The following is a 27483-nucleotide window of genomic DNA, read 5'->3' on the forward strand; positions in this document are numbered from 1 at the left end:
CCTTTGAGTGTGTGCTCCTTCTCACCACATAAACTCCACTGTAGACTTTCTTAAATACTTGGTTTCATTTATTTTCCTGTCAGATATCTTCACAATCAGCTTGTTTGTATGATGTTTCAGCACAAATGATTGTGATCTCAACTGAATGAAAAAAAAAAGGTTAGTTTTGACAGATTCCTAAACTTTTTCACATACATTCTCTTCTTTGTTTATGGTGTTGTTTACACTTGTTTACTATCTTTTAGTGAATTGCCTGTGTTTCTCTTGTGCAACTTTTGTATGTATTGAAAGTTCGGTCATCAAGTTCCTTTGTAATGACACTAAAATAATAAGCTTTAAGCGTGGATCAAACTTCTGCATCCTATCTACACTGTATCCCACTACATGTCTGCATAGCTCTATATCTAAATCAGCTAGGCGCCGCCCTGTTGGCAATGGCTGCCTTTTGCAGTAGCTCTCTCCTCTTTGTCCTTTTCTTGTAATTTTTTTGTCTCTTTTTCATAATCTTTGTATTTGGAGTGGTTCATTACTTTGTTTGGCTCACCAAACTTTTTGTGGCTTCAGCGATATTTTTACCACTTTTTCTCCTGTGTTTGTCTGGAGATCCTACATGTAACCATGGCTGCAGTGTTTACATGTGAACTCAGCTGTTAGCAGCCTGTAGCATGTCGATGCTAACTGGTGTAAGGCCTGATGTTTCCCACAAGGTGAGGAGAAGGAGGTGAGGAGAAGGAGGTGAGGACGACGTGCTGGTTCTCAGGTGTGAGCTAAGAAGTGGCGACATGGACCTGTCATTCCATCCACTGTTGTTGGGAACGTAAGATCTATCTCCAATAAGATGGATGAGCTAGCTGTGCTCACCCAGCAACAGAAGGAAAACCAGAGGGCAGAGTTGCATCATGTTATTCACAGACATGGCTAACGGAGCTAAAACCAGACACCAACGCCACATTGGAAGAACTTCACCTGCTGTGAGCAGACAGGATCCAGGAGACAGAAACTGAACAGACTGCTGAAGAAGCTCAGTCCTGGACCCTGTGGAGGTGGAGGCTGGCTGACTGGAGAATGATGGACAAGTTGTCAGCATCTGTTTTCTTGTGGACTTTTTTGCACTTTCTATACACTTTCTTACTTTTGTTTTCTTGATTACTGCTGTGACTTCAATTTCGTTGTACTTGTTACAATGACAATAAAGTTCTATTCTATTCAATTCTATTCTATTCGATGCAGAAACCTTTCCCCCACCACAGAACTGTTTTTACATATGTAGTTAAATGAAATGCAGATTAAATATAGCAACACAAAAGAATCACTTACACTATTGAACAAAGTGTTTTATGTAACGGTTGGTAAAATATAAAAAAAGAAAAAACAGGAGGAGGAGCCTGGCTTCTGTGAGGGACGCCTCTGCCATTTGGACCAGGTTCATGTGCTTTCTCTCTGGATGGTAACCTTTACTTTGAGTGGATGGATGTAATGTAGCACACTGTCTGTTGTTGGAGGACAAAATTAAATCGTGGCTCTTTCTAGTTCCTCTTTGTTCATTATTGATCATCAAAGGGCCTTTAATAGAAACCAGGAGCATGTTTTCTGAATCGGCAGTGATTCATTTAGAGTAACAGCCTGATTTATCTACCTCAGAAGCATCAGGAATGACTCACTCTGAGAGAATGTTTAAAGTCAGAGATTTATCCGTTTTTGCATGTGTGTAGAAATGTGTGGGCCATGTGTAAGCAGCTACATGTGTTTATGTGTTGTACGGAAAGAGGCTCGCTCAGTCCGGCTGTGGTTTATAATAATTTGTTATGAGCTTCCATAAAAGGTGCATGTTTACTCTTTTGCAGTCATAGGCTGGATGTTAGCAGCAGCACGTTATGACTCGCTGTTATCATACCCAGACGATGTCCAGAGCTCAGGCTGCTACTGATTTCCATTCATGGACTATGTGCAACTGTATATGCATGAGAGTGTGTATGTGTGTGACAAGCTAAAATGCACACTGAAGTTAAATAAACTCATCACTTCTAACACATTTCTCTGCATGCAATTTAAAGAGAAGAGTCACACTTTATTTGAAATTGAATTACATTTTTTAGTTTTGCAGTTTATTAGCATTATTTTAATGATGCGACTGTTCAAATAAACAAATCACTTTTGGTACTTCATGACATACAAAAATATTATTCTGCACAGATTTTTGTGTAGTTAGCAATACCTAGATGTATGTGCACTCTTTAATCCTGTTTTTCTCTACTCAGTCTACTGAACTGGGCCAGTCATGGGTCACAAACCTACTTCAGGGGGACCACAGTGGAGTCATTTAGGATCATGTAGTGGGAAAACTTGATTGGAGAAAGCAGATCCAGCTGGTGTTTTACTCGGTGTACTCAGTTTTAGGGTACAGCATATAACCAGAAAAGACATTATGATCCATGTGTCTACAGATTTTCCTGCCGAACATCAGTTTCATGTAGACCTGGTCACCTCTCTCAAGCTTCAGCACTGCTGTCTGAAAGCACACACATAATCAAAACATACATTAGTCCAGTTTTAAAAAGGAGTCAGAAAATCTTGTCAAAGTCTCGAGTCAAAGTTCACCTGAGTGGCACTGTCCTCAGGATCCTCCCGATTATTCTCCCACACACTGGCTACCACTTCATAGTTCAGCATCATCTGGATCTTGAAATAAAAGAAAAAAGATATAAGATTCTTGCTTATGCTTCAACATGTGGTTAATATTTCCTCAAAGAAATCTTACTTGGTGGTAGAGACGATCACGAGTGTCCACAGCTGAGGCAACTGTGGCAGAAAATACATAAACACCTGCACGAGGAGCAGTAAAAACACCTGGAGAGGAGAAAAATCATTTAAGGATGATTTGGATCATTTAGATAAGCCACATGTAGAAATTAATCTACTTTATAGAAAAAATGTATTATTGAGTAGCAGTTCTGTAAATTTAAAGTGTGGGTGTGTGTCATACCCATGACAGGGTTGTATCCGTAGCCTTCGTTAAGCATCACTTTGGAGTATGGGACTGGCACGTTAGTACTGAAGATACCAAAGCAGCCTCCTGTAGATCGGTATTTACCGGGATCCATGCTGGCTGTGAAGGCAACCTTATAGCTCTCTGAGGGGAAAAAAATCTCAAATTTAATTTATTCACAACTCATTTAGAGAACAGTAAACCAAGTATGCATATCCCTGCATGTTTGTTTACCCGAGAGCTCCATCACACTGTATTTCAGTGTGCTAATCCCCATCCACAAGTTTTTAATCCTCATGTAGGTGCTGTCCTCCAGGTCAAACAAGTCATTGGCTGCACAGCAGCAACTACGCTGCCGATTGAAGGTACAGTTGCAGTCCCATTTCTCACATGTCAGAGGTTCCTTCAATGACACTGAAATATGAGAGTGAGATATGTTAACAAGACAAAAGAGAGGATACAGATGGCTCTGTGGCAGAGAGGCCAGCTGAAAAAACAGGACAGGTTTTTAACTTTCTCTTTACACAGATTTTTCTAAACATGGTTTTGCTGGCTATTTATGTCATTAAATGAAAGTAAAAGTTTTCACAGAAGTTTCCCAGCTGAAATGTTTGTCTGCTTGTGTTTCTTACATGCAGCCTCTTTCATTATTTCCACAGTGCTGGGCTGGGCCTCCACGCCTCCAAAGAGCAACAGCGACCTCAGCAGGAACAAAAGTGGTAACAGCAACATCTGAAAAAACAGCATTCAGTTTAGAAATAACTACAGATGACTTTGCACCTGTTCACGAGTTGTGATGTTAGAATCTCTGACAGGATCCAGAGAGGTACTCAGATCTACTTCCACTTCTTTTGATAGTCAGCATTGCCTACTGGTCAATGATAAAACTATCTGTGGGTCAAATCCGTTTCCCAGGAATACTTTTTTAAATACTTTAAATACTTTTTTAACCCTTCAGGTGACTCAGACAAGCATGTCAAAGGTCCAGTGGTTAACCAGACTATCAAATTGTATAAACGATTTAACAGTTAGTGATTTCAGCCGGTATGATGATAATCTCCTTTGTTTAGAAAAACTGTTGGAATGAATCACACCAAAGCCACTGCAGTCTTGTTGAAAATAGCCTGAATTGAGTCTCTACTTCCATCAAGTGATCAAATATTCAGTTAACTAACTAAAGTAAGAGTAGCTTTTCCAATCAAATAGTGGGGTTTGTTTTTTAAACTTACAGTATTGAGAGTGTTTAGGCCTCCAGGTTTAGTAGCAGCCTATTTCTTATTAGAGGCCAAAACTCTGGCAGTAAGACAAAAATGAAGATATATGATGATTTAAAAAGGAATTGAAAACTTAAGAGACAGGTGAACTTAAAGACTGACGCTCAGAGGTAGTGCTGTGCTTTCGTTGTTCATTGGTGATCTAATCCCATTTCCAACACTCAAATACCAAAACATCCCTTATTAGGACACTGAACCCAAAGTCTCCCAGGTGTAAATGTGTTAATACTAATGTGTGGGTTAATACTAATGGGCGCTTTCCATAGCCTTTATCATTGCTGTGTGATGAGAACACTTGATGGGGAAGAAAACAAAAGCACCTCTTTACAAAGTCCATTCTTCTCAATTATGCCGAAACATGCCACATCTTTCTCAAGGCAGCTACATTTTTGGGGAAATTACAGCCTAATCCTAGCATTTTTTCTAGATGTACAGTTGGTGATTTCTTGAATAAATAAGTCAAACTTACTGTTTTTGGTTCCTCCTTCTTCTTGATCTGAAAGATTAAGTTAACTTCTTGAGATGTTGTGAAACTAAGAGCAAATGTTTTGAGCAGGACATACTTTTACCGTCAAGGCAGGACAGGTGATCCTCCCCATGATGAGATTACGTGACAGAAGCTCCACCCACTTTCAGACCTGAGACCCACAAACATGTGCTCACCTCTACTCAGCTGCCAAACACTGACACCGACACTCAAGAAAAGCCCAGTACGTCAGGTCAGAAAGGCTTTCTCATGGTGTGAAAGAAGAAGAATCAATCAGGTTGTAACTTTGAGCTCACATTGTTGTGATCATAATGCTCCTTAGTGGGGCAGTAGTGTCGAGTTACCCCCCATTGACAGGACATCAGCTACTGAAATACTGATATGGAGGATATTGTTTTCAGGTCCCTGAGGATGTAAAATTAAACAGACCAGAGGACAAATGAGGCTGATGGGATGTTATCAGTTCATCGATACAGGCCTACATCCCAGAACAATGCGCAGCGCCCCCTGGTTCTCATACAGAGACAGAAGGAAGGGACAAATGACACCATGTGTTCCCATAACTACTTTCTCTTTGGATTATCCAAACTCAGGTGTGTTGACTGTGGATATGAACTACTTTTGTGTCATAGGTGGACTACAGATTTATCAGAGGAACAACCCTGTCCCATGTGCCAAAACTTTCTCAGTAGGAAGTCTTGAAGGTGCTAAGGGAGCTGCCAAGTGTTTATTGTTTTCTTCGATCAAATGTTCAGAGAAAAACAGTTCTTGGAGGAAGTATTAGCAGCTTCCATTGTCACAAAAGAAGCTAGGAGCCTCTCTTATTCTGATATAGACTTGTCACATGGGCTTTTAGTTGTTCTTCTTTCATTTGATAACTCTGTTGGAATAAAACATGACTGTTCCTATTATTAGGGAAATTGGTACTCTGGTACAGGAAATGTTGATTCCCATACAACATCAGCTTGCTTGTAATTGGTAAATCGAAAACAAAGGTGAAACAAAAGCCGGATATGAACAAAAAAAAAAAAAAAAAAAAAAGGAAAAATGGACAAAAGAAAAAAAAAATGAAGATGGTTGATATAAAGGTCAGGTGATGTATATAGTTTATAAAACTTTCATTTACAGAGTTTAGCACCAGGATTTGCAAATTGGTGAACAAATTCCCCCCACCATTCACACCCAGGCTAAATAAAGTGATGAGTCATGGTGACAACTCCTGAATTTGAAGAGTGTTTTCAGCTCATAACTAATATGCTTTAAACTCAATATCACCATGTTTTCATGAATATATAAGGCTAATTTGTGTTTCTGTGTCTTTCTTTGTAGCACAACAAAACTGAGATTTGTGTGGATATGTGTGAAGGGGTTTTGTCTAAAGGTGCTAAGATTTGCAGTTTGTCAAGTGTCTGCATGAGGCTGGCTCCAGAAGTATCAGGAACATATATATATATATATATATATATATATATATATATATATATATATATATATATATATATATATATATATATATATATATATATATATATATATATATATATATCTTATACAAATGGCTTTTATCTCTAAAGGCACACACTTTTTATGACTAACTTTTAGGGAAAATAGGATTATAAGCACGTTTGCCCAATCAGAGGCACAGCTCAGCTGATTGACAGCAGCTGTGTTTGTGTGAAGGCTCAAAGCCCGCGCCAGATCCAATATTGCTCCTCAAAAAAAAATTTCACACACACACACACACACACACACACACACACACACACACACACACACACACACACACACACACACACACACATATATATATATATATGTTGCTGTTACTTGTTTTTATTACTTCAATGAGAACTGGTGGAGCTGTTTTACTGTTTTTATTATTATGTTTTTAAGGTGCAGCATTTTGGTAACACTCTGTAAAATGTGCTTTATAGATAAAGTGGATTGGATTAGATTGGATTGAACATTCAAATAATTGAGCTTATCCAGTAGAAAACAAAGTGACCACATTATAGTTTGCTAACCTAGCTAACAGGTTGCTAATGATCTTTTTCTTTTAGTTCAGTTGCAGCTGATAGTATATCAAAGCTGAATAGCTTTATGAAGTGTTAATACATCATGAAACTTAGGGATGGTATTCTGTCAAAATATGGTCAGGATTTTCAGTTACCAGGTAGAATTAGCGTCTTGTCAGTGTCAAAAAGTTGCTTCTGTCAGGTCTCTAATCATACATACAACATCAATTTGCACACCTTACCCTGACCTTGGTTGTGTAGCAAACCCACTAGGCCCTCTCTCATGTTTTTGCATGTGCGTCGCTGTCAATAAATTTTGATAGCTCAGAGTTGACTGAAGGACACCTATGTTAAACAGCTACATCCGTTCTTTGTAATCTTGCTGTTGTAGCCTGGATTTTCACAGGTGTGTGTCACTGTTTGTGTTGTTCCTCTGGCATATTAGATAACAGCATGTTACCTGAGCTCACAGCTATCTTTGAAAACGTGTGTTGGCCTCTGGGGTGGTGCATTGTCCATGGCTTTGAGATGACCACCTGTGTGTTTAGAGTCCCAAGTCAGCTGGCCTGGTTCTTCACTTTGCTTTCCTGCAAGACAGGGGCCGGGGTGTATCATTTGTCATGTCTGCTTTTCACACACTCCTTTAGACGGCTCTGTCCTCAAAATGATCCAGCTACAGAGAAATAAAGTGACGGGCACTTTGTCCTGACCTTAGGTATGATTTCAAACTAGAGGTTTTAATTACAGCATTATGGTGCAGAAAGAAAGCCTGGCTGTCTTTTTCAGATTGAGATTGAGGTTATGGTTTCTTTGTTTATTTTCTTTCTTCTTTTCTTTCAATTTTTTATTTTGTGTTATATAAACATAACAGTGATCAAGCAAGGACTAGAACATAACTTTACAGTCAGGAAAATTAAGTAAAACTTAATTATTATTGACAGGCACGATAAATAACAAAAACAAATGTGTGGGTAGACCCATCCCATTTTCCCACAGTTTATTTCCTTTCTCCTTCTGAAGGCAAAGAGCAAAAGTCATTTTTTCCATACTGTGAAAGGAGTTACTATTGTTTTACGTAGTTTAATAGACAGAGGGTTCTTCTGCAGACAGCTTTTTTTTTTTTTTTTTTTTTTTTTTTTTTGTCATACTTGCAGCCAAAAAAAAATCTTCAGGAGATATACATCTCTTTCTGAGGCTTTCAGGTATTTTTCCAAGGTATAAAAAATGAAAGAAAATCAAAAAATGTTTGTAAAATCTCTGAAATCAGGTGTTCTCCAAAAATACTGAATGGATGGAAAAAAACAGAAAACATGAAGTAAGTCACGCTACACTGCTCCACACTCCCTCAAGCAAAAACATTGTTTTTTGCTTAATGATTTAAACAAAATGATTGGTCTGTTGGAAAGACTTGTAAAACTGTGACGCTTACCCATGACTAAAGAAAACTCCCATTACAAGTTGTAATTATAATTAATACATTTAAATTAAAAAGCAAAAAAAATATATTTACTTTACCATCAAGAAAAAAACATGAATAACCTTATTTAATCCCATTTTGTTCAAATAATTTAGCCATAACCATTTTATGTTATTTTATTATTTTATTTTATTTCATTTCATCTTGTTTATTTTATTTTATTTTATTTCATCTTGTTTCATTTTATTTTGTTTTATTTATTTTTATTTTTTTAAAAGGCACTGTGATTGATTGGTTATAGAGATATGTTGATGGAGATTATATTTGATTGTTGATGTGTTCACATAAACTTAAAGCATGCATTGATATTCATGATCATTTGCCCTGAGAAAGGAGGATATAGCAGGACAACTGTGGTGTTTGTTTATCTAAATAAATAAATAAATAAATAAATAAAGGAAGAAAGGAAGGAAAAAAGGAAGGAAGGAAACCTATTCTTCTGTGCATTCAATCAGAGGTCTGAGTTTTTATAAAATGCATCCTCTCAGGATGGAAATGAATCCCACCTCCTCCACCTCTGATACAATATAACATATGCTGCATGCTAAACCTCACTCTCTAAAATGTGCAATTTACAGACAGCAATAAACAAATATATCATATTTATTTAACACTTAATTAAAAATTCCAAGTTGTTGGTTAATTTAATTTCACCCCTCAAGTGTAGTGATGAAGGTTCAAATAAAAAGTCGCAGTGGGATTAAAGTGCTTTATTCAAATTCATTACACATACATTAAATTTCAAATCATGGGTTTAAAGAGGTTCATTTAAATCAACAAAGTAATAAACTGTATTACAAATAGAAAGTAAAGTATGGTTGTAGTTTCACTTCATTTATCAGTCTCTATGTAGACCTGAGCTTACTGTGGGAAAACTTCAGTGTCTGTCACATCACCTTGCTACTGTACAGCTTTTATTTGGTCTCCATTACATCAAGAAGATAAAAACAAGCAATAATAAAACAAAGATAATTATCGTCTGAAGCTTTTATTCTGCCTTCTAAAGGAGCAAAGTGAGACTTAAGCTAAAGATTACTATGAAAATCATTGAGACATTTACCAGCTCACTACACCTCCCTGACCTATTCAGTGGCATAAAGCAGGAAGACACTGAAAGTGTTGTAGCGGCTGGTTTTATCGCAGACAAAACATCCAGCAGGGAGGCACACAGTCACCTGGTCCCCTTTCTGAAGCTCAAGTGCAACAACATGAGCTGCTTGGTCCTCTTGGTCATCACTGTTTATGTCTGATGTCCTGGTTATAGGCGTCTGGTTAACCTCCAGAACAGCACAGGCTGCAATCGGACTCCCTTTAGCTCCAGCATCACTATAGACTGTGAATGCGATGCTGTAGACCCCTGAGTAGGGAGCGGTGAAGATACCTGTGCTAAGATCATAGCCATTATTCATATTAATGTAAGTATGATTATATGTGAGGACCTTTTTTTCACGTAAGGGCCCCTTACACTCATTAAAACCATCTGTAGATATGGCGCCGGAGAAGGCAGTGTAGCTCTCTGGATGGGCAAAGACAGAACAGCAGGTTATAAGTTGAAATGTTTATCTTTTATTAACTGCTTTGAATCCTACACATCAATGTGTCTACTTACTTTTTAGGTCGGAAAAACTCTTATTTACTTTCTGGGCCTCATTTTCCAACTCATCCAGACTCCAAATGGTGTAGTTCCTCAGACGCTCGACCTCGCGAATTATCTTACAGCAGCCACAAGAGCCTTGGTTGTCCCTACATGCTGGATAGATATACACATTGATACAGTGCACTAGCAGGTATGAACATATTTAGAAAAACTGATTGTATGTCCTGGATTACTCACCACTGTATGCTTCTGGGTTGTTGAATGGGTTCCACCCACCAAAAAAGCCTTGTACAAAATCTGAGTGAAGTAGGCACAGGAGTATAAACACTAAAAAAAGAAAAAGAGAGAGAAGGAAGTTTTGGTTAAATATCAACATTTTTAAATCTTAACTAATCCTCTGTGTGCGTGCTGAGCCTCACCTTTCATGTTGACACTATGTGAAAGCAGCTTCAGGGTAGAAAGGGACGATCTGACCAGTGGTGAAAGTATCACAGGTATATATTTTTCACAAAACCACTCCCTTGTAAGTTTTTTTTAATTCCACCTCTTGTTATTGCTCCACCTTGTTCCAGTCTTTTTATCCTCCCAATTTGGCCTTTTTGACTGTAACCAAAGAACACTTTATTATCCCTGTTGTGTACTCTCACTTTCTTAAATCAAGCAAGGGGCACACACCCTCTGAGGCTTTGTGCAGACAGTTACAGGCCAGATTTCACCTTTTGTTTGGAGCAAGTTGTATAGCCGCTGAAAACTTAACACAATAATAAGTTACTGGTTACATATTGGACAGATCACAGACTTTTTACTGTCGGGAGTATAAAGTTATAATCTTTTTTTCAAACCAGGTGGTCTTTTTCTTCTTTGACTTGGGTGATGTGATGTCCATGATTTCCAAAAAGAGTGCTAAATCTTGATTAGATGCAGCAATTATATGAGTTTGGGTTTCATTTTCTTTCTTTTTTATGTAATTTTGAGTCCATATCATGATTTCCAATGCAGAATGATGTTTGTTTTTGAACAATGTCCTGCTAGGTTGGCCAAAGATCGCCATTGTCTAGTACAGGTTATCAGTCGCAGAGATTTCTCTAGATTTCATAGTTGCAGCTTGATGCTCAATAACATATTTCTGGATCTGTTGAACTATTTGCTTATCCACCCATCAGTGTGTTGCTGTCTTAAAAAGTGTTGCTGGAATATATAAACGTGGCACTTGACATGGGTGATATTTCAACATGTCTAGGATGTCTTTGCACTACTTTCCTTCGATTTTCACAAAATTGCAAACCTCTAAATTCATTTGTTGATCAGCATATTGCACAGTCTCATGACTCTTACAGAAGTAGGGTTGTTTGTTGCACTGTTAGATTGTGCTCTTTTTGTCTTTCCATATCCCAGCGTCCCTTTATTCCCTAAATGATCCCACTCTAAACACAAAAACCTGTGAGTGGTGAGTGTTTATTTTGAACCAAATGTTTCTTCTTCTTCTTCTTCTTCTTCTTCTTCTTCTTCTTCTTCTCCTTTCCCCCTTTTTTTCTGTATAATGCATCCTGCTGGTATCTTTCATATTTATAGAAACAATTCTGGGATAGATCAACAGCTAACTTTTCCCCAATGAAACCTCTTCTCCCAGGATCAGTTATAAAATATATCAGGGTTTTCTACATAAAACCAATGCACCACAATGGATAAAAGTGTGCGTCATATTCATTGTGATGCGCAACACATCTGTGCATCTCAGCTTGAGGCACTATGTTATTACGTTTATATTTATTTATATTACGATATACATATATTTTTTTATTAATTTCATAATCGTATTTTGACAAGTTGATGATAAAAGGAACATAAATTCAGCTGACATCAGTATAACTTGGGGTTAATTAACTTTTTTCTGTGGTCTAAAAAAAGGGACCCATCTTAATTCTGTTATGAGTCCCTAAAAAGTGTGAAACATGAATCTGAAAATGTTAACTATGACTGTTAATTTATATATGTTTACAATATCAAAAACATTTAAGATGTCAATTTAAAGGACTCAGTTATATTAAATCAAGTAATTCTGTAGTAGAGGTTACACATTTATCCATTACTTTTATACTAAAACTCACTTTTCAGTTATTCATCAAACCCAGAGTAAAACTACTTTTCTAATTTTCATACAGGCTGCAAGTAAAGAGCAGCTTTATTGAGTTGGGATTTGTTTTTGTTGTGAATTCACCTTTTGAACACCTTTCCCCCCCCTGTTATTACTATGTTCTAATATTACTTTGACTTATTTTGAAAATCTCAATTTTTAATTTATGTTTTTTTTTCAGATGGTCCCCATTGTCTATTGTATGTCTATACCTTTATTCATGAACCATGATATTTTTTTCTGTATTCATATGGTTTGTTTGTTTGTTTGTTTTTCTTCCAGGGAAACTAGCTTAAGAAGATAGAGTTTTTAGTTCATGAAAACTGATTTTTGCAAACTCTATCATCGTGCAGCTCCTCTGTAGTTGAAATCAGCTCTGGACTGCAGGAGGCAGGCATTAAATATCTGCTAATCTTATGTGATGATGACCTCAGTATCTTTCCTTTTTTAAGTGACTGAAACAAAGAAATGAACTAGGTTTTTTTGTCAGCGTGTTTTATTGTTTTTTGAAATTTTGGCAAAGCATGTCTGTTATACATATTTTTTATTAAAAGTAACAACGTTTCATCAGTTAGAGATCAACAGCCAATACAAACAATGTACTGAACAGTATGAGAAGTACGTTTTAAAGCTGATTAAAATCATGGTTTATCTGTCAAAGTAAGGAAATCACATTAATCAGGAAAAATAGCAGATCATAGTGAATTTGATACAAAGTCTAAAACAGCTGCATGTGCTGACTTAACCAGTGGCATAAAGAAGGAAACCAGTGAAGACGGTCATGTGTCTGTTGTCATCACAGACGATACAACCTGGAGGCAAAATAACGGCCACTTGGTCCCCAGCCATGAGTTTTAACGCCATGACCTTTGTTGAACTATCCTCTGTGTCTGCAGAACCATTTGTCTTGGGGAGTGAGGCCACCACTTGGTTGTTTACCTGCAGCTGAGCACAGGTGGGCGAGCTGTTCTCAGAGGAATGGTGACCGTAGAGTGTGACAGTCAGACTGTAGACCCCGGAGAAGGGTACGTGGAACATATGAGTGTCCACACTGTAATGATTCCCCATGTTGATGAAGGCGTGGTCGTAGGGGATGACAATCGGGGTACCGAAGGGGCCAATGCATTGAAGATTGTCATTGCTGTTTAGAGCCAAAGAGAAGGCGCTGCTTTTAGCTGGGAATACAGAAAAGAGGAGAAAGAAAGTCAGGCTTAAGGTCAAAGAAGTTTTACTTTACTTTATCTCTGCTTTGTGTGGGATCATCTCTTACTTTTCTTGTGGTTGCTGAGAGTCATCTGTGGGGATGAAAGCTCCATGTACATTTCTTCCAGCATATGGTCAAAAAATGTCCGAAACCTTCGTATCTCCCGCTGCATCAGACAGCAGCCACACACCGGCCGGCTCGACTCACACCCTGTGAACGTACACACACTGAGACATTTAGATATGAGGCTACAGAAAAGAATATAAAGTGAAAATGGAAATGATTTATTCTTCAACAATCTCTCACCATATTCTTCAACCACCTCTGTAAACCCTGGGTCTTCAGATTCTGGCCAGCTAAAATCAAACGTCTCAATGTAAGCTGCATGCAGCAAACACAGCAGTAAAACAGCTGGAGGAGAGAAAAAAAAAAGCATTTAAAGAAAAGACACAACAGGCTTGGTGTAACTCTTTGTGTTTGTGTCAAACAAACCAAGTGGGAATTTACTGTTTTGTGATTTACAGAGGAAGGAGAGCCTTGATAGGAAACAGATTATCTATACAATAACACCGCTTTACTCTAATAGACTCGAATTTCATCCCCATACTTTTTATTATGGGAAATGGATGTTTTGTTTCCCAAATTGAAAGAAAAATACTTTCAATCTGTATTCTTCTCAGCAAAAAATAAAATTATTTTTAACAGAGAAATTTTCTTTTTAGACTAAATATGAGCCACATGTGCTTGACAAAAATTTAAAAGACAAAAATGGCAAATTAATAGTTGTAAATAGCAGTCAAAAATGCCAACAAGGTTAGAAAAATGTGTGTCAAGTCTTTGACATAGTATTAATGTCTTAGTGCAAGAAGCTATTTTGAAACCCCTTTGACTGATCTTTTTAGAATCCATTCAGGTTTTTTTTTTTTTGTCTCGATGTATTAAAACAAGACATTTTCCTGAACTTCTCAAGTAAACGTGGCTCTTATTAAGTCTTATAACACAATTTTTAAGAATAAGTTGCAAACACTTGCTTGAATTTCAGTATTTGCTGTTCTTTCTTGAACTTTTCCCACAGTTTATAAAACTGACCATCTGCCTAAACTATAATCTGCTTAAATGAATTCTCACCTTTCATGTTGATGCCCAAAATATGCATTAAATCAGGAATGAAGGTGTGCAGGCTGTTCCTGAGAAAACTGTTGGTGTATATATATTTCTACAGAGCCCCTCCCTTATTAGATCTTTTTTTTAATTCCTCCTCTGCACATGTTGCTCCTCCTTGATGATATATTCTCCTCCCTGTTTGCTTAGTTCTCAATAACGGAGTGATCCTCTTATTGGCTTTACTTGGGGTTCTCATTTTCACACAGCTTTTAAGGCTGAGACACCTCTGGATGAAGTTATTTTTTCTTAATCTGTAATCCATTTACTGCATCTGCACACACATCAAACCAAAGAGAGATTTTTGTCACTTCCCTTTAACAATGGAGGAGCTAATTGTTTATGTACTAAATTGGATAAAAGCAGCATCTTTGACCAGATCTTGGACTGCCTACACCCATATAGGTTTATCAATAATTGTCCGCTACTCTTCAGTCTGACAGTTACTGTTTGACTTCAATCCGTCTATCAGGGAAGTTGAGAAATAAACATACTCTACAACATGTTGACCTTTTTTTCATCACAGATTTATTTAGAAATGTACATGGATACAAACCCTCCTCAGGTGAAAACAATAGAAGAGATCCAAAGATGGATACAGGTAAAAACTGCAGTTAAATAAACAGCTTCAAACACTGCCAGCTCTGAACGGTTTTGTGTATCTCTCACACCTTGTGTGTGTTGGAACAAATTTCAGAGCAGCCTTGTTTCTCTAACTTAGTCAGTGGCGTACAGCAGGAAACCAGTGAACGTGTTATAATGGCTGCTGTTATCACAGAGGAAACATCCAATCGGCAGGTTGACAGCCACCTTGTCCCCAGCCTTCAAGTGAAGGGCAAACACAATACTGGCACTGTCCTCTTGGTCCTGCATGTTCCTCTCTCTGGGTCCTGCCACTAACTGCCCGTTAACCAGCAGACTGGCACAGGCAGCCAAGGTGTTCCCAGGAGACCCGGCGTCACTATAGACGGTGAGGGCCAGGCTGTAGACCCCAGAGCGGGGCACGGTGAAGATACCGGTAACTGCATTGTAGCCGCCTCCTAGGTTGATGAAGATGTGACTGTAAGGGATGAGCCTGTCGTCACGGAAGGGGCCGAAGCAGTTCAGCTTCTCCTGATTGGTCAGAGCGACGGAGAAGGCGCTGCGGCTGGCTGCAGATACAGAGATACAGAGAGGCTATGAGAAAAGCTGCATGGAGTAAAAGTTAAAGGGTATATTTGAGCATCCTTGACAGTCTGAGCAAATAAATAAATAAATAAATAAAACCTCATGACTTTCAGAGAATATTTTGCTTATGTTGGAGTTAGACCGTTGAATGTGTAGAGTATGTTTGACCCAAGTTTTATCTGTTTCGACGGGGTAGGTGAGATAAGAACATGTGCCACAAACAGCCACCAGGGGGAGCTCTAGAAGTTTAAACTAAGCATGGGTTGACTGGTATTCTAATCCACTTTGTACAGGAAATGGTTTAGACCTTGGAAAATTAGGGTTGCAGACAACCTCTGAGTGACCACGATGTACATAAATCCTGCATTAGAAAGAAAAAGTGTGACGTCATGTAAAATGTGCTATTCTACTTCATTTCTATCCATGAGTGTTGCACATGCACAGCACTGATTGGAACAGGTTTTTAAATGTATTTAAAACCTTCAGACTATGCTTTGTTTATTATTTTTCTGAACATTTGCAACACCTCAGTTTTGAATTGAAAGAAATTTGCAATATTTCATTCTATTATGTGCATCTGCCTAACATCGCTTGGCTAGAGGGATATTTAGATCTGGGTTTCCAGGAGACTTTGAGTTGTCCTAACAGTGTTTACTCCTCCCTTGTCTGTGCTACTCTCGCATTGCCTCTCACCTCTGACGTTATTGAGAGCTGTCTTAGTTTTCACCAGCTCTTTCTCCAGCTCATTGAGACTCATGTTGAAGAACTCCTTCATCCTGTGTATCTGCTGCTGCATCAGACAGCAGCCACATGACGCCTGGTCTGTGAGACACACTAAACACACAGAAAAAAATAACAAGGGGTTTAAGATCAGGGTTTGTTTATACAAATTATTAATAGAACCACATATTTCCTTGATGTTCTCTCACCATTTTCTGTAGAAGGATCAACAGGTCCAGTTCCTGTGGATGCAGGTCCACGCCAGGAGTAATCATTAGCATGGATGAATGCTGCTTCCAGCAGACACAGGAATAGAATAGCTAAAAAGTAAAGAACATAAAAATGTGTCACTAAGAAAACATGAACAAAATATAATGCTCCTGTAGTTGTAGTACTTTACTAACTGCAGCTTTTTAAAAATCTGTTCTCACCTCTCATGGTGATGCTGGCTCCAGAAGGGCAGAAGGTTGTGATGGGCTGGTCCAGGGTCACACCTGTATATATATGTTTCCAATGAATTCAAGACCTCCAGCTTTCAGCAGCTCCTCCCAGTCTGACCTATAGTATTGCCTTCTTCTTCCAAAATGTATACGTATATGTTGGTGTTGGTGTACATTTTCTTTATCATCACAAACACTCACAAAAACATGGCCTCCAGACCTTTGTGGCGTAGATGTAGGTCAGGTATCAACTATCCTCTGTGGAAGAGTGTCCACCTGTTTCACAGCTCCCAACAACACACAAAGACAGTGTCTTTCCTGTGTTTACATGGGGAGGAAATGTTAACCAGTGTGCCAAACATGGTTGGATTCAGATGCAGAAACACGCTTTTAATCGCATGGATCTGATTGCAAAGGTTTAACAGGAGGCTTATTGCTAGGGCGAGGATTTGTGTCCAGATTGATCTCATTTTCCCTCAATCTTACTCTGACACTGTATTTTAAATTATTTAATTTGAAGTAGATATTTTGTCCTGATATCCAGCATTTTCCATTCCATCTTCTTTCTTAATTCAACCTTTTAATCAGACCATGACCTAATGTGTCACTGCCACGTCTAAAATGAGAGCTTTCCTGTCCTCCCATGAAGAGTCAGATTACTGAGTTTGCCAGCACATTGTGAAGCTGCTAAAAGTTTGGAATGAAAAGTGAGGATGTTTCTTTCAAGTAATTGGGAAGATAAAATAAACACTTTTCTTTGATAAAATCTTTGATGGAAAATATATAAAAACAGAGACAGTAACTGTTGGACAAAGTGTTGCGAAAGGTCAAAAATCCTTTTCAAATCCTCATGGGAATACAGAGTATGCCACAGATAGCACATGAATGGAGAGGTAACTAAAAGCATCTGGGTCACTGCTGTGTTGGAAGCAGAGATAAGATCTGATTATGCTCTGATTGTTCTTTCAGTCACAGAAATATTTCTTTCAGAAACTTTTATTGTTGAAAGAAAAGATGTGAAATTAAAATGTGTTTACAGCTCTTTTATTAAATTACAGACATTTCCTGAACATTTCTGTAGATTGGTAAATGGTAATGAGACAGCAGGTATCTTCAAATACAGATGGCAGGAAGATTTGATATATGTATATATATATATATATATATATATATATATATATATATATATATATATATATATATATATATATATATATATATATATATATATATATATATATATATATATATAAAATATCATATGAAACTCAATCCAGTGGACAAATGGTGACCTCTGCTCCTACTCCTGCCCAGAACCTGAACCCAGGGTACAGTGGGCCAGTGAACTGGGTCTGGTGGCGGTGAATGAGATCAGCCTGGTTGTTGGAGATTCGGAAAAAGGCCAGAACCCCTGCATGCTGGTCCAGATACACGCCGATCCGTCGGGCCTTTGGTGAGCCCAGGAGTTTTTCTTTGCTGTCGTGCCAGAAGGAGAAGCCGGTCCCAGACCAGTACAAGCTCCAGGACTGATTGTTGTGACCCAAGCGGCTTTTATCAGCATTACCTTTACGATCCATCTCTTTGAGGGCTACGCCAACAGTGACCTGTGTAGAAGGACGGAAGCATAAAAAAGAAGAAAGAGGGGAAGGGAAAAGAGGTGAGGGATTAGAATTTATTTTAAGCACTAGCTATGTTATGTAAACGCTTGTGTTTTCTGAGAGTTTAGAAAGATTTGTGTATTTATATAAATTTCTATTATAGTCAAAGAGTTAGGTTGTCATGACGACTATAAGAAGATCCTGCAAAAAAAAATGAGGCTAGTGGAAAGGTATTCCAAAAATATGTTAAAAAAAAAGTCAAATAACTTTTCAAGTATAGGAGAAATTTACACTTTTAAATGATAATGAAAAGATAAGTATCCTCAGATGTATCAAATTCATCCGTTTAATCAAACCAGCAAAAATGATAGAAACGTGATGGTTTAAGTGAAAAGTGAGTGAACCACTAAAGTAATTCAAATCTTCAATCTAGAACTAAATATCAGATTTTATACAGATCATCTGGCAAAAACAGCAAATAGAAAAAGAAAAAAAAACTAAAATGTGCATGTGGCAGAGTCATTCAGCTGAACTTGCTCACCTTCTGTCCAGTCCACTCCACCTCCCAGTAGTACGGACTCCCAGCCAGCGGCTCTCTGCAGAGAACCTGTCTCCAGAAATCAAAGCGCTCTGGATGATCTGGTGGGTTCAGGTTCTCGGCCCGCATCGTGGCCTTGCGACCTCCATCGGACAGCTGCACGTGGCGAAACACTGTGTTGGGGTCCATGGTGGGTTCAAAGCGAACTGAAAGAAAACGATTCAGTTAGTATAGACCCTGGAACTTCCTTTGAGAGTTCACACTTAGTTCTCTCATATTTATTGTAAAAAATGAAGTACTCACACTTCAGTAACTCTCCTCTTGTCTTTGGGTCTGGATGAGCAAGTCCTAGTTTTGTCACAGGAGCTGCTGAAAGGAGCAAACAAAAACTGAATCAGGGACAAAAATAAAATGATTAAAATCAGACCAAGAGGTCTGAACAACCAGTTAACTGTGATTGCAAATATTTTTTTAAAATGTTTAGTATTGGTTACACCTTGGGGTCTTACCTATAAGTTATTTTTGGTTATATTCATTACCAATCTGGATATGAATCTATGTCAACTTCTCTAATTTTTTTTAGAGAATGCAGCACGTGATTCGCCAGTACTCATTTATCCATCTAAACTTTTTATTGAAGGAGTCTAGACCTGATCTTTTCCCAACCAAATCTCAAAAGGTTAGCATGTTGCTGCAGGTCATCCCTCTAGATCCACCCCCCTCTCTTTAAACTCACAAGTGATTTTTCTATTTTTCCAATATATATTTCTGTATTCCTATGTTCAAGTATTCACAGAACATTCACAAAGGGGTACAACAACTTTAGTTTCGGAGCTTGACAGCTTAATGATTTGCAAAAAATTTTAATTGAATACACCATTTTTCTTGTAGTGTACAAGGATTCAGGCTTACCCTTTTTCATCATAAGTACTGCAGACCATATCTACTCTCACTACTAGGATATCCAGGGTTTAAAGCTTGTACATTACCTTGTGGTTCAGGAGGGAAGTACTGTGCAGGAGGGGCAGAAGCTTCATGTCCTGAAAGAGAGGAAGAAAAGCAAAAAAAGAAACCATTAAACCAAACCTTTTAACATCAGTCAAGCATTTGTCTAGTTAACTGCAGCTGGCCTTTTCTTTCTTACCATGTGGACTTGCAGAACGTAGGGATTGAGATTTGGATGATAACCCATTCTCTAAGGGGGAAGGAATCAATAAATGAGACATGCACATTTTCCCCATGAACCACATGTGGAATATGAAGCTTCTGGATTGACTTACCTTGAGGTCGTGGAGGAGGCAAAGGTGGAGGGTCTGTTATCATCTCATAAACTACAGAAAAGAAGGAATGGGTCGTGAGAGCTTTCTGAGGCTGCTGCTTTCTTCACTTTTGATCTTGTGCTTGTGTGAAAGTAGTTTAATCACTGTACCTGGAGTTTTTGCACTAGGCTGACCACTGTCATTAGTTTCAGTAGCGTCAGATGCTGCTTCTTCTGTGCCGTTGGCTGCCACCAGGTCCTGATTCACTGCAATCAGATATTTGTTTTGATTGACTAGTGAAAATATTGATGGAAAGGAGAAGAGAAAATAAGAGTAGAGGGCAGGGCAAAATAAAGGATGGAAAAGGAGTAATACTAACATAACGTGCAGATCTTGGCCAGGCTTGCTTTGCACTGTTCCTGTACTGCTTCTTGTAATTCTTTCAGGGCTGAGCGGATGGACGGTACTTCTGCTTTCTCCAGTAACAACTCCCCTGTCCCACCTGTCTGACTCAGCGGCTCCATAGTGAAGAAATTCTTGAGAAAAGAAACATTTTGGTACCACAAATAAAACAAACACTACAGTTTTTTTTGACAGTAAACCTTGTTATTGTTTTTTTTTTCAGTCTGTTCTCAGCTGCAGTAACTACCTTCAAAAAGCAGATGTGGTCCTGCATGTCAGCCAGCCGACTCAGCTCCTCACTCTTCCAGCGCAGCTGTGCCACTTCCTGCTCCATCCTGTGGAGCTGCCCCTCGACTTGACTGCCCAAGGAGGCCTCGTGGGTGCTGAGCAGCTCACCCACTTGGATGCCTGTTTGATTCACTTTCTTGACAAGCTCTGAAAATAAATCTGTGCTCTCTTGCTCAAGAGCCTGTACCAAGGCCTAGGAATGTTACCAGGGGAGGAAGAGGATTTAAGGAAGAGCTGAAGTGAGGAAATGATTCAAAATGATGCATTATGAAAATAAAAAAAAAATCAGTCACAGAGAAAACTGCATGAAAGCAAAGCTTGATACTAAAGTTTCATACGCAAAAATCTTAATGGTTGTTTACCTTGTGTTGGCGGGCAGTATGTGGGAGCACATTGAGCTGTTTTTCATTCTCCTTGACTCTCTTTTGTATGTCAGCCTGCATCTGGACAAGCTCTTTCTAAACACACAAAAACAAACCCACTTTTAAGGCTAGAAAAATTAACTAGAAGGCATCAAACGCTGACTATTTTTGCAGAAACGTCCCGAGATTACGCAGAATCATTGTTGATAAAGAATTTCTTGCCGTTACATATCCCTTTAAATAAGATAAACAACACTTTCATTCATGGTAAAACAGAGCAAAGGTGGTAGTTGCGCAAGTACTTCAAGTTCAGCTACATTTTGGAAATGCTACTCCTGTGAAAACACATTTCTTGATCCAACTGCCGTGACCTCACCTTATACACCATGACAAAAGACAGAAAAACTTAAAAGGAGCACCAGCAGTGTTGACCTGGGGTTATTCACCTTGACCACAACATACCTGTCTCTCCTTCCTCTCCTCCTCTGGTTTGAGCACCTTATGTCCCTTGTGCCCATGCTGGCAACACACCTCACACACACACTCTTTGTCTTCATGGCAAAACAGATCCATGGGTCGGTTGTGCTGAGGGCATGATCTGGGTTCCACAGTGGGAATCTGAGGATATATGCTGCCCTGTCGCTGCACTGTAGTATCCGGTAGGACTTCCAGGTACATGGGTATAGACGGTGAGGCTGTGAAGGAGCTCTGCTTGAAGCTGTTGGTTCTCAGTTTCTCCATAGCTTCTACTAGCACTGTGCTCTTGGCCAGTGAGGGTCGAGGTTTGAAGACCTGCCTACACTGGGGGCAGCTGCATTCACCCTTGCTGTCTTTCTTGTCCCAGTGGTTCTGGATACAAGCCAAGCAGTATGAGTGTCCACAAGGGAGGGTGGCTGGGTCCTTCAGGGTGTCCAGGCATACTGAGCAGACAAAGGTCTCCTCTTCTGACCAGGCAGAGGCCATGTGGTGCTCAGTACCTAATTCTCTAGGCGGTGTAACCTGGGTTTATGGATGACCACAATCCTTCTTAAATGGTTCACAGAACCAGAGATTATATCTTAGTCCTTGTAGCCTGTTTTAAAAAAATATTCCAAAGGATGGCAAGGCTGAAATGCCAGTTCACATGATTAACATGCTGCTTAAAAACCAGCCTGGTCTCGGGGTGTGGCTGGTAGAACAGGTGGAGTGAGGAGTTTCACTCGTTGATGTCATAGGTGCTTCCCAGTTTCTAAAAGGGCAAATCTCTAAGTTTCTCAGAGTACTGGAAACATCAAAGAGTCATAAAAAATGTATTTTTATTAAACCAGATCCATATATCTACATCAGTCAAAATTCATGTTTAGATGTATTACAAACTAAATTACATGAACACATGCTTTGGTCCGAGGCTATTTCAGAACTAAGTTGGTTTTACATAGTGTGTGTAGTTAAGGGCAAACAGGGGGGCTCCTTTACAACTTAGCAGAGAACAGTGTATGCATTTTTCCACAAGCCCTCTATTACTTAGCAGTGAATACAAGCGAAATAGTAAGAATTTCACAACAGCAACACTGCGCAGTGAGGGCAACGCTGACGCGCATGAAGCTACTCAGCGCCATATTGACTACTGGCAGCCGGCTAGCCGGATGAGAGGCCAGCCAAGTAGGGGTATAACTTTAAAGGTAAGCGTTTCTTGTTCTCATTTTACGCTGTGAATTTGATGAAATTACTTTGACATGCATTCTCATTTCGTGGAGGCCACACCGAGTCCTTGCCATTCACCAGTTTGGCTTTTTAGTATCGGCCGTTGACAAAAACCTAGCTTTGTTTTGGCTATCTTTACGCTAATGTGCTAGCATGCTAGTTAGCCTGCTAAACTTAAACGAATGACTTATAGGCCAGAGAAAATCTTCATGAACAAAACTAACAGACCTCTGGTGGCAAAGAAGTCAGGATAACTTTTGTTTTTGTAAGGAGGCCGGAAAGATATTATGGATGTACACAGCGAGCCGACCAGCAGTGAAACTGTTGAGCTAAAGTTTGACAGCAGTGGAAGTAATGGCAAAGTCAGAGACTAAACAGCTGACCTTTGCTGGACCTGAAACTGTTCTCGGTTTAATTTTTTGTAGTGAACACAGTGGAGCGCTTGGGAACAATTCCAAAGTGTTAGTGTGGTGTATGCATAGACTGTCTAGTAAATGCTTGTGCATGTTAGGTGTGGCTGAACCTCAAGACTCAACCAACACCTTATCACCTCACCCCCTTCTCTGAAAGTGGAGCCTGCTGTTGTTCTTACTGTCATTCATCAGTCTAGTTTCCTGTACAGTCAGTCAATACAGGCAGAAAATGTGTTATTAAAATCAGAAGAAATCCAGTATAAAACCATCAATTTCATCAACGTGATTTACACAGGATTTGAATGGGGATTCAAGTAAAGGAAACTTAAGTACCATGAATTACAATTTGATACTGCTCCTTTCACAGAGTAAAGTCACATGGTACTTCATGTAACATCAGTATATACTCAAAACACTAAACAGGAGGATAAGTCAATGCAGAAAAGATGATAACAAACAGTAACAAGTGAATGGGATTACTGTAAAGTATCAAAAGCCATTTTAAGCATATCGCTTTTTATATTACCGTAGCAGAAGCAGGGATGGAGCAAGGCTGAGATGAACACTGGTGCTTGGTCATGGGTGGCTAAAAAAGGTTAAAACAGTGATTTAAATGATATATTCAAAGTTTTAATACTGTTTCTTTTTCTCTACATAGAATGCTTAGAAGGCCTCTGATCCTGACATGGCCTTGCCCCACAAGACCATTTTTGATATCGAGGGAATCCCACCTCTCCACACTGTCTGAATACACTGGAGCAGCAAAAGGCTTCAAAAGGGAAAGATATGACAGGATCTGTGGAAGTAAGGAGAGGTCACCGTTTTCCTCAAAGACTGAATCCACTTCATCACGGTTGTCTTTGTGCAGTCAGTACTGTGAAAATCATCAGTTGAGAAAAGCTTCATTTCAAAACATTCAATCCAAAGGCATCTTATCTAGCCTTCAACAACACCCAGCTCAGGTTGCTGCTGCTCTAAAAGCCAAACCATCTGATTCTCAGAAATGCACTTTTGTGGAAGATTTGAACCAGAAAATCAAAGCTGTGAGCACTGACCCACACTTTTTAGTCAACACAACTTGCCTTCATTCTAGGACAAGGCCTTGGGATTCTTGCCAGCCTTCACTTCATTATACCAGTAAGACTCTATACAAACACCCTCACATCAATTCTTTTAGCAGACAACACTTAATCAAACCTTTTAGCTCATTCACACAAACACTGTGGATTTTAACACACTCTCACGGTACACCACACCCCTCCAGCTTCAAATTTTTCCAAAACAGAGCTCTTCATCAGGCTGCTCCTCGCGTGGCTGACGGCTGGAAACATTGTTTGTCCCTGGAAAACGAACAAAGATGTCGAAAGCGTCTGGGGCCCAACGTGAAACTGTATGATCTGGACAAATTAAACAAAAGTCAAAGTCAGAACCAGGGAAAGAACCAGGTGAGATGGGCTTCGGTCCTAGTCTGCCTCTGCTCTGTTGAAGGGGAGCCATCTTTTCTCTTCACTCTGCGCTCCAGCACACTGAAGGGCAGACACAAGGGAGACGTCAGGTTAGTAGCTGGCTAAATGTAAGTGAAACCTTTGTCACCTGAGTGGTATTCATCCCCTCATTTTCAATCATTTACAGCTTTGCAGGAGGAAAAAGTGATCCCTCAGATAAAGATGTGGTGGCCACGGCGTTGAGGGAAGCCAGGGAGGAGCTGGGGATAAATGTGCCAGCAGAGAGCGTCTGGGGCATCATGAAGCCTCTCAGGGATAGGGTGAGTGAATAAAGTTATTTTACTTTTATTTATTTTTTTATTTAAGCCATGTTATGAAAGAATGAGCTAAAGCTAATACACACTTCACTAAAGCATCACTTGGCTGTCTTCAATCCTTGCTCATTTTAAATCAGTGGTAGATATTTTTAACTTTTGTGATGACTGAGGCCTTTAAAACATTTTTAAGCAGTTTTACTGCAAACCACATGTACAGAGGCAGAATACCTTGTCATGTCCACTTTTTAGCATTGTATGAGGCACCTGTCAGAAATCATTTTAAAAATTAAATCTGTGTTTGAATCTCATGTGTTCTTCATTTCTCTTTCTCTAGACTGGGTTGCTTATTGCTCCTGTGCTGGCAAACCTTGGTCCCTTGGAGGAGCTGTCCTTCAAGCCAAATCCTGGAGAGGTATTGTATTTTTTATTTTTATTTTTTTATTTTTATTTTTTGCTTTTGGTTAAGTTTAAACATCTTGAAGATTGAGACTATAATTTTTCTCTCATTTTTTTTCAAACTTCATTGTTACAGTATGACTTTGTATTTGGGCCACTTAAAGAATTGAAAAATGTATAGTTTTTGAGAAATAAACCCTGAAATTTTCAAGTTTGTAAGATTGCAAATTTGTGACTGTTTAAAGTCATGAATTTACAACTTTATGAGCTTAGAAAATTATAGATGAACATCTGTGAGAAATCAAATTCAAAATCCTTTTAAGTTATACGATAAAACGAAAACTTAAATCAGTACTGATACTGAGCTGCCCTTTGCCAATTTCACTGCGTCATAGACCCACTTAGTGCTAATTTTAGCCCAGAATCATCACATTATTTAAGGCATCTGGACTATGAAAAAGACATCGGGGCTGTCCCAAAGAAAGCAACACATTGATCCTACCAGAGATTCAGAGTAGTGGGCAGATACAAAGATATATATTTACATCTCCATGCTGTCGAGATGTGGTAAAACGAGACAAAATATGTCAAATCACAAGTTTAACTGATCTTAAAGGTGGGATGAATTGAAGAACATAACACCTCAGACAGTGGCATCACAACGATACAGGACCAAATTCTCTAAATAAAAGGTATAACATGGTATTAAGTTGTAAATTTGTCAGTAACAAAGTTGTAAATTTGCAACTTTGCAAACTCAAAAATTACAACTTTTCAAACTCAAATTTTAAGTTTTTTTTTCTCAAAAACTCAAAGGTATTAATTCTCTGAGTGGCCCTAATACGCTGATGTTGAACAGATTCTAACAAGCAGCAAATTAAAGCAAAATGTCTTTAGCTGGTGAAAGATGTCACACCTTAGGCCTGCATGTTTAGAGAACATTACAGAACAGATGAATAGAAAAAAAAAAGATTGATTAGTTGGTTTCATAATATTCAACCAAAAATTTAGTCTTACCAATAAACGTGTTGGAGGCAAAAGCTTTTTAATCTGTTGATTTCCTTTGAAATCTCAAGTTGTAAATTGTTCCCTCCTGTTTCCCTTCCAGGTGGAGGAGATTTTCACCTTGTCCCTGTCTCATTTGTGCAACCCTAAGAACCGGGGATACACACACTTCCGCACCGGTGACAAGTTTGGATACACTCTCCCAGTGTTTTGTAACGGGAAGCACCGAGTGTGGGGACTGACAGCCACGGCCTTGGACCAGACCCTGAATGTCATTGTCCCACGTTAGCAGCCCGTTAAGCTACTTATGAAGTTTGAGGTTCATTTACATTACCAAAGCACATCTTACCAATCATATGACTTGAAGATCAGGTGACGAAAATTGCAGTCAGGATATGCTCAAATAAAAACTATGGCCACTCATTTTAATGAATTAAAATGATGAATTACTCAACCCTGGTTAGCATCACACCTGAGACAATTATTTTATTCACGTTACTGATAAAGAGCAGGAGCTGGAGGTCATCTTGAGTGAGGTTACAATTAAACTAATGATTATAAATAATCCTATACACACTGTATTTGATTTATACCTGAAATCGATCAGTCTTGTCAGTATAACAAACTGCCTTTTTTTTATCCTACAAATCTGTCTCAGATATCATGTAGACCACAGTGTTGACATATTTAACATGTTTAGCCAATGAATTCCTGAGAAGGCTTAAACCAAATACCTCAACTTATAATCATACCTGCAACATGTTGTGATTTCCAGTGTGATTCATCATAACCATTTCAGTCTGTCACTGTAGATCAAATGTGGACTGAAAAACACAAGTTATAGCACATCAGTGATAATAAACAATGCAATAAATATTATTTTAAGTTACTCTCACAGTATCATTTATTCTTCTGTCAGAAATGAAGTTTCTGCACACTTGAAATCACAGCAATAAATAGTGTTGAAATATAATTTACAACAGTTTGATTTCTGCCAAACGGGGAGGCTCATTTTGTTTCTTGTAACTGAATCATTTCTGGATTTGATCCATGTTGGTTCTGTGATGACTTTCTGCAAAACAGCTACTGTTCCACAATGTACGTTCAACACAAGC

The 27483-nt window shown here is 38.8% G+C and overlaps 4 protein-coding genes across 5 annotated transcripts; 1 reads left to right on the forward strand and 3 right to left on the reverse strand.

The window, feature by feature from the left end:
• Window positions 1-2374: 2374 nt before the first annotated feature.
• cbln18 (cerebellin 18) lies at window positions 2375-3528 on the reverse strand. The gene is made up of 6 exons (XM_074679491.1): window positions 3513-3528; window positions 3221-3400; window positions 2984-3130; window positions 2759-2847; window positions 2599-2679; window positions 2375-2509 (listed from the first exon to the last, which is right to left on the reverse strand). Exons 1-6 carry the CDS (start codon window positions 3526-3528, stop codon window positions 2375-2377), a joined length of 648 nt encoding a protein of 215 aa, XP_074535592.1.
• Window positions 3529-15052: 11524 nt separating this feature from the next.
• On the reverse strand, window positions 15053-16660 carry cbln20 (cerebellin 20). Its single transcript, XM_074679493.1, has 4 exons — window positions 16654-16660; window positions 16432-16542; window positions 16196-16336; window positions 15053-15486 (listed from the first exon to the last, which is right to left on the reverse strand). The coding sequence occupies exons 1-4, from the start codon at window positions 16658-16660 to the stop codon at window positions 15053-15055; spliced, it is 693 nt and encodes a 230-aa protein (XP_074535594.1).
• A 1259-nt stretch (window positions 16661-17919) lies between these two features.
• Window positions 17920-22294, reverse strand: ftr86 (finTRIM family, member 86). 2 transcript variants are annotated; one of them, XM_074680255.1, is made up of 11 exons: window positions 21572-22294; window positions 21110-21205; window positions 20707-20940; window positions 20437-20593; window positions 20228-20323; window positions 20079-20129; window positions 19943-19993; window positions 19788-19838; window positions 19102-19164; window positions 18802-19004; window positions 17920-18266 (listed from the first exon to the last, which is right to left on the reverse strand). In XM_074680255.1, exons 1-11 carry the CDS (start codon window positions 22070-22072, stop codon window positions 17931-17933), a joined length of 1839 nt encoding a protein of 612 aa, XP_074536356.1. In that variant the 5' UTR covers window positions 22073-22294; the 3' UTR covers window positions 17920-17930. The 2 variants fall into 2 exon arrangements, with proteins under 2 accessions (XP_074536356.1, XP_074536355.1); XM_074680254.1 differs by having other exon boundaries at window positions 19102-19167.
• Window positions 22295-22686: 392 nt separating this feature from the next.
• nudt8 (nudix hydrolase 8) lies at window positions 22687-27327 on the forward strand. Its single transcript, XM_074680257.1, has 5 exons — window positions 22687-22770; window positions 23864-24760; window positions 24838-24970; window positions 25302-25379; window positions 26472-27327. Exons 2-5 carry the CDS (start codon window positions 23865-23867, stop codon window positions 26655-26657), a joined length of 1293 nt encoding a protein of 430 aa, XP_074536358.1. The 5' UTR covers window positions 22687-22770; window position 23864; the 3' UTR covers window positions 26658-27327.
• The last annotated feature ends 156 nt before the right edge of the window (window positions 27328-27483 follow it).

The sequence above is a fragment of the Halichoeres trimaculatus genome, unplaced genomic scaffold (genome assembly GCF_033239565.1).
Source record: "Halichoeres trimaculatus isolate MK-OKI-2021-1 unplaced genomic scaffold, fHalTri1.1 fHalTri1_scaffold_9, whole genome shotgun sequence".
NCBI lineage: Eukaryota > Metazoa > Chordata > Actinopteri > Labriformes > Labridae > Halichoeres > Halichoeres trimaculatus.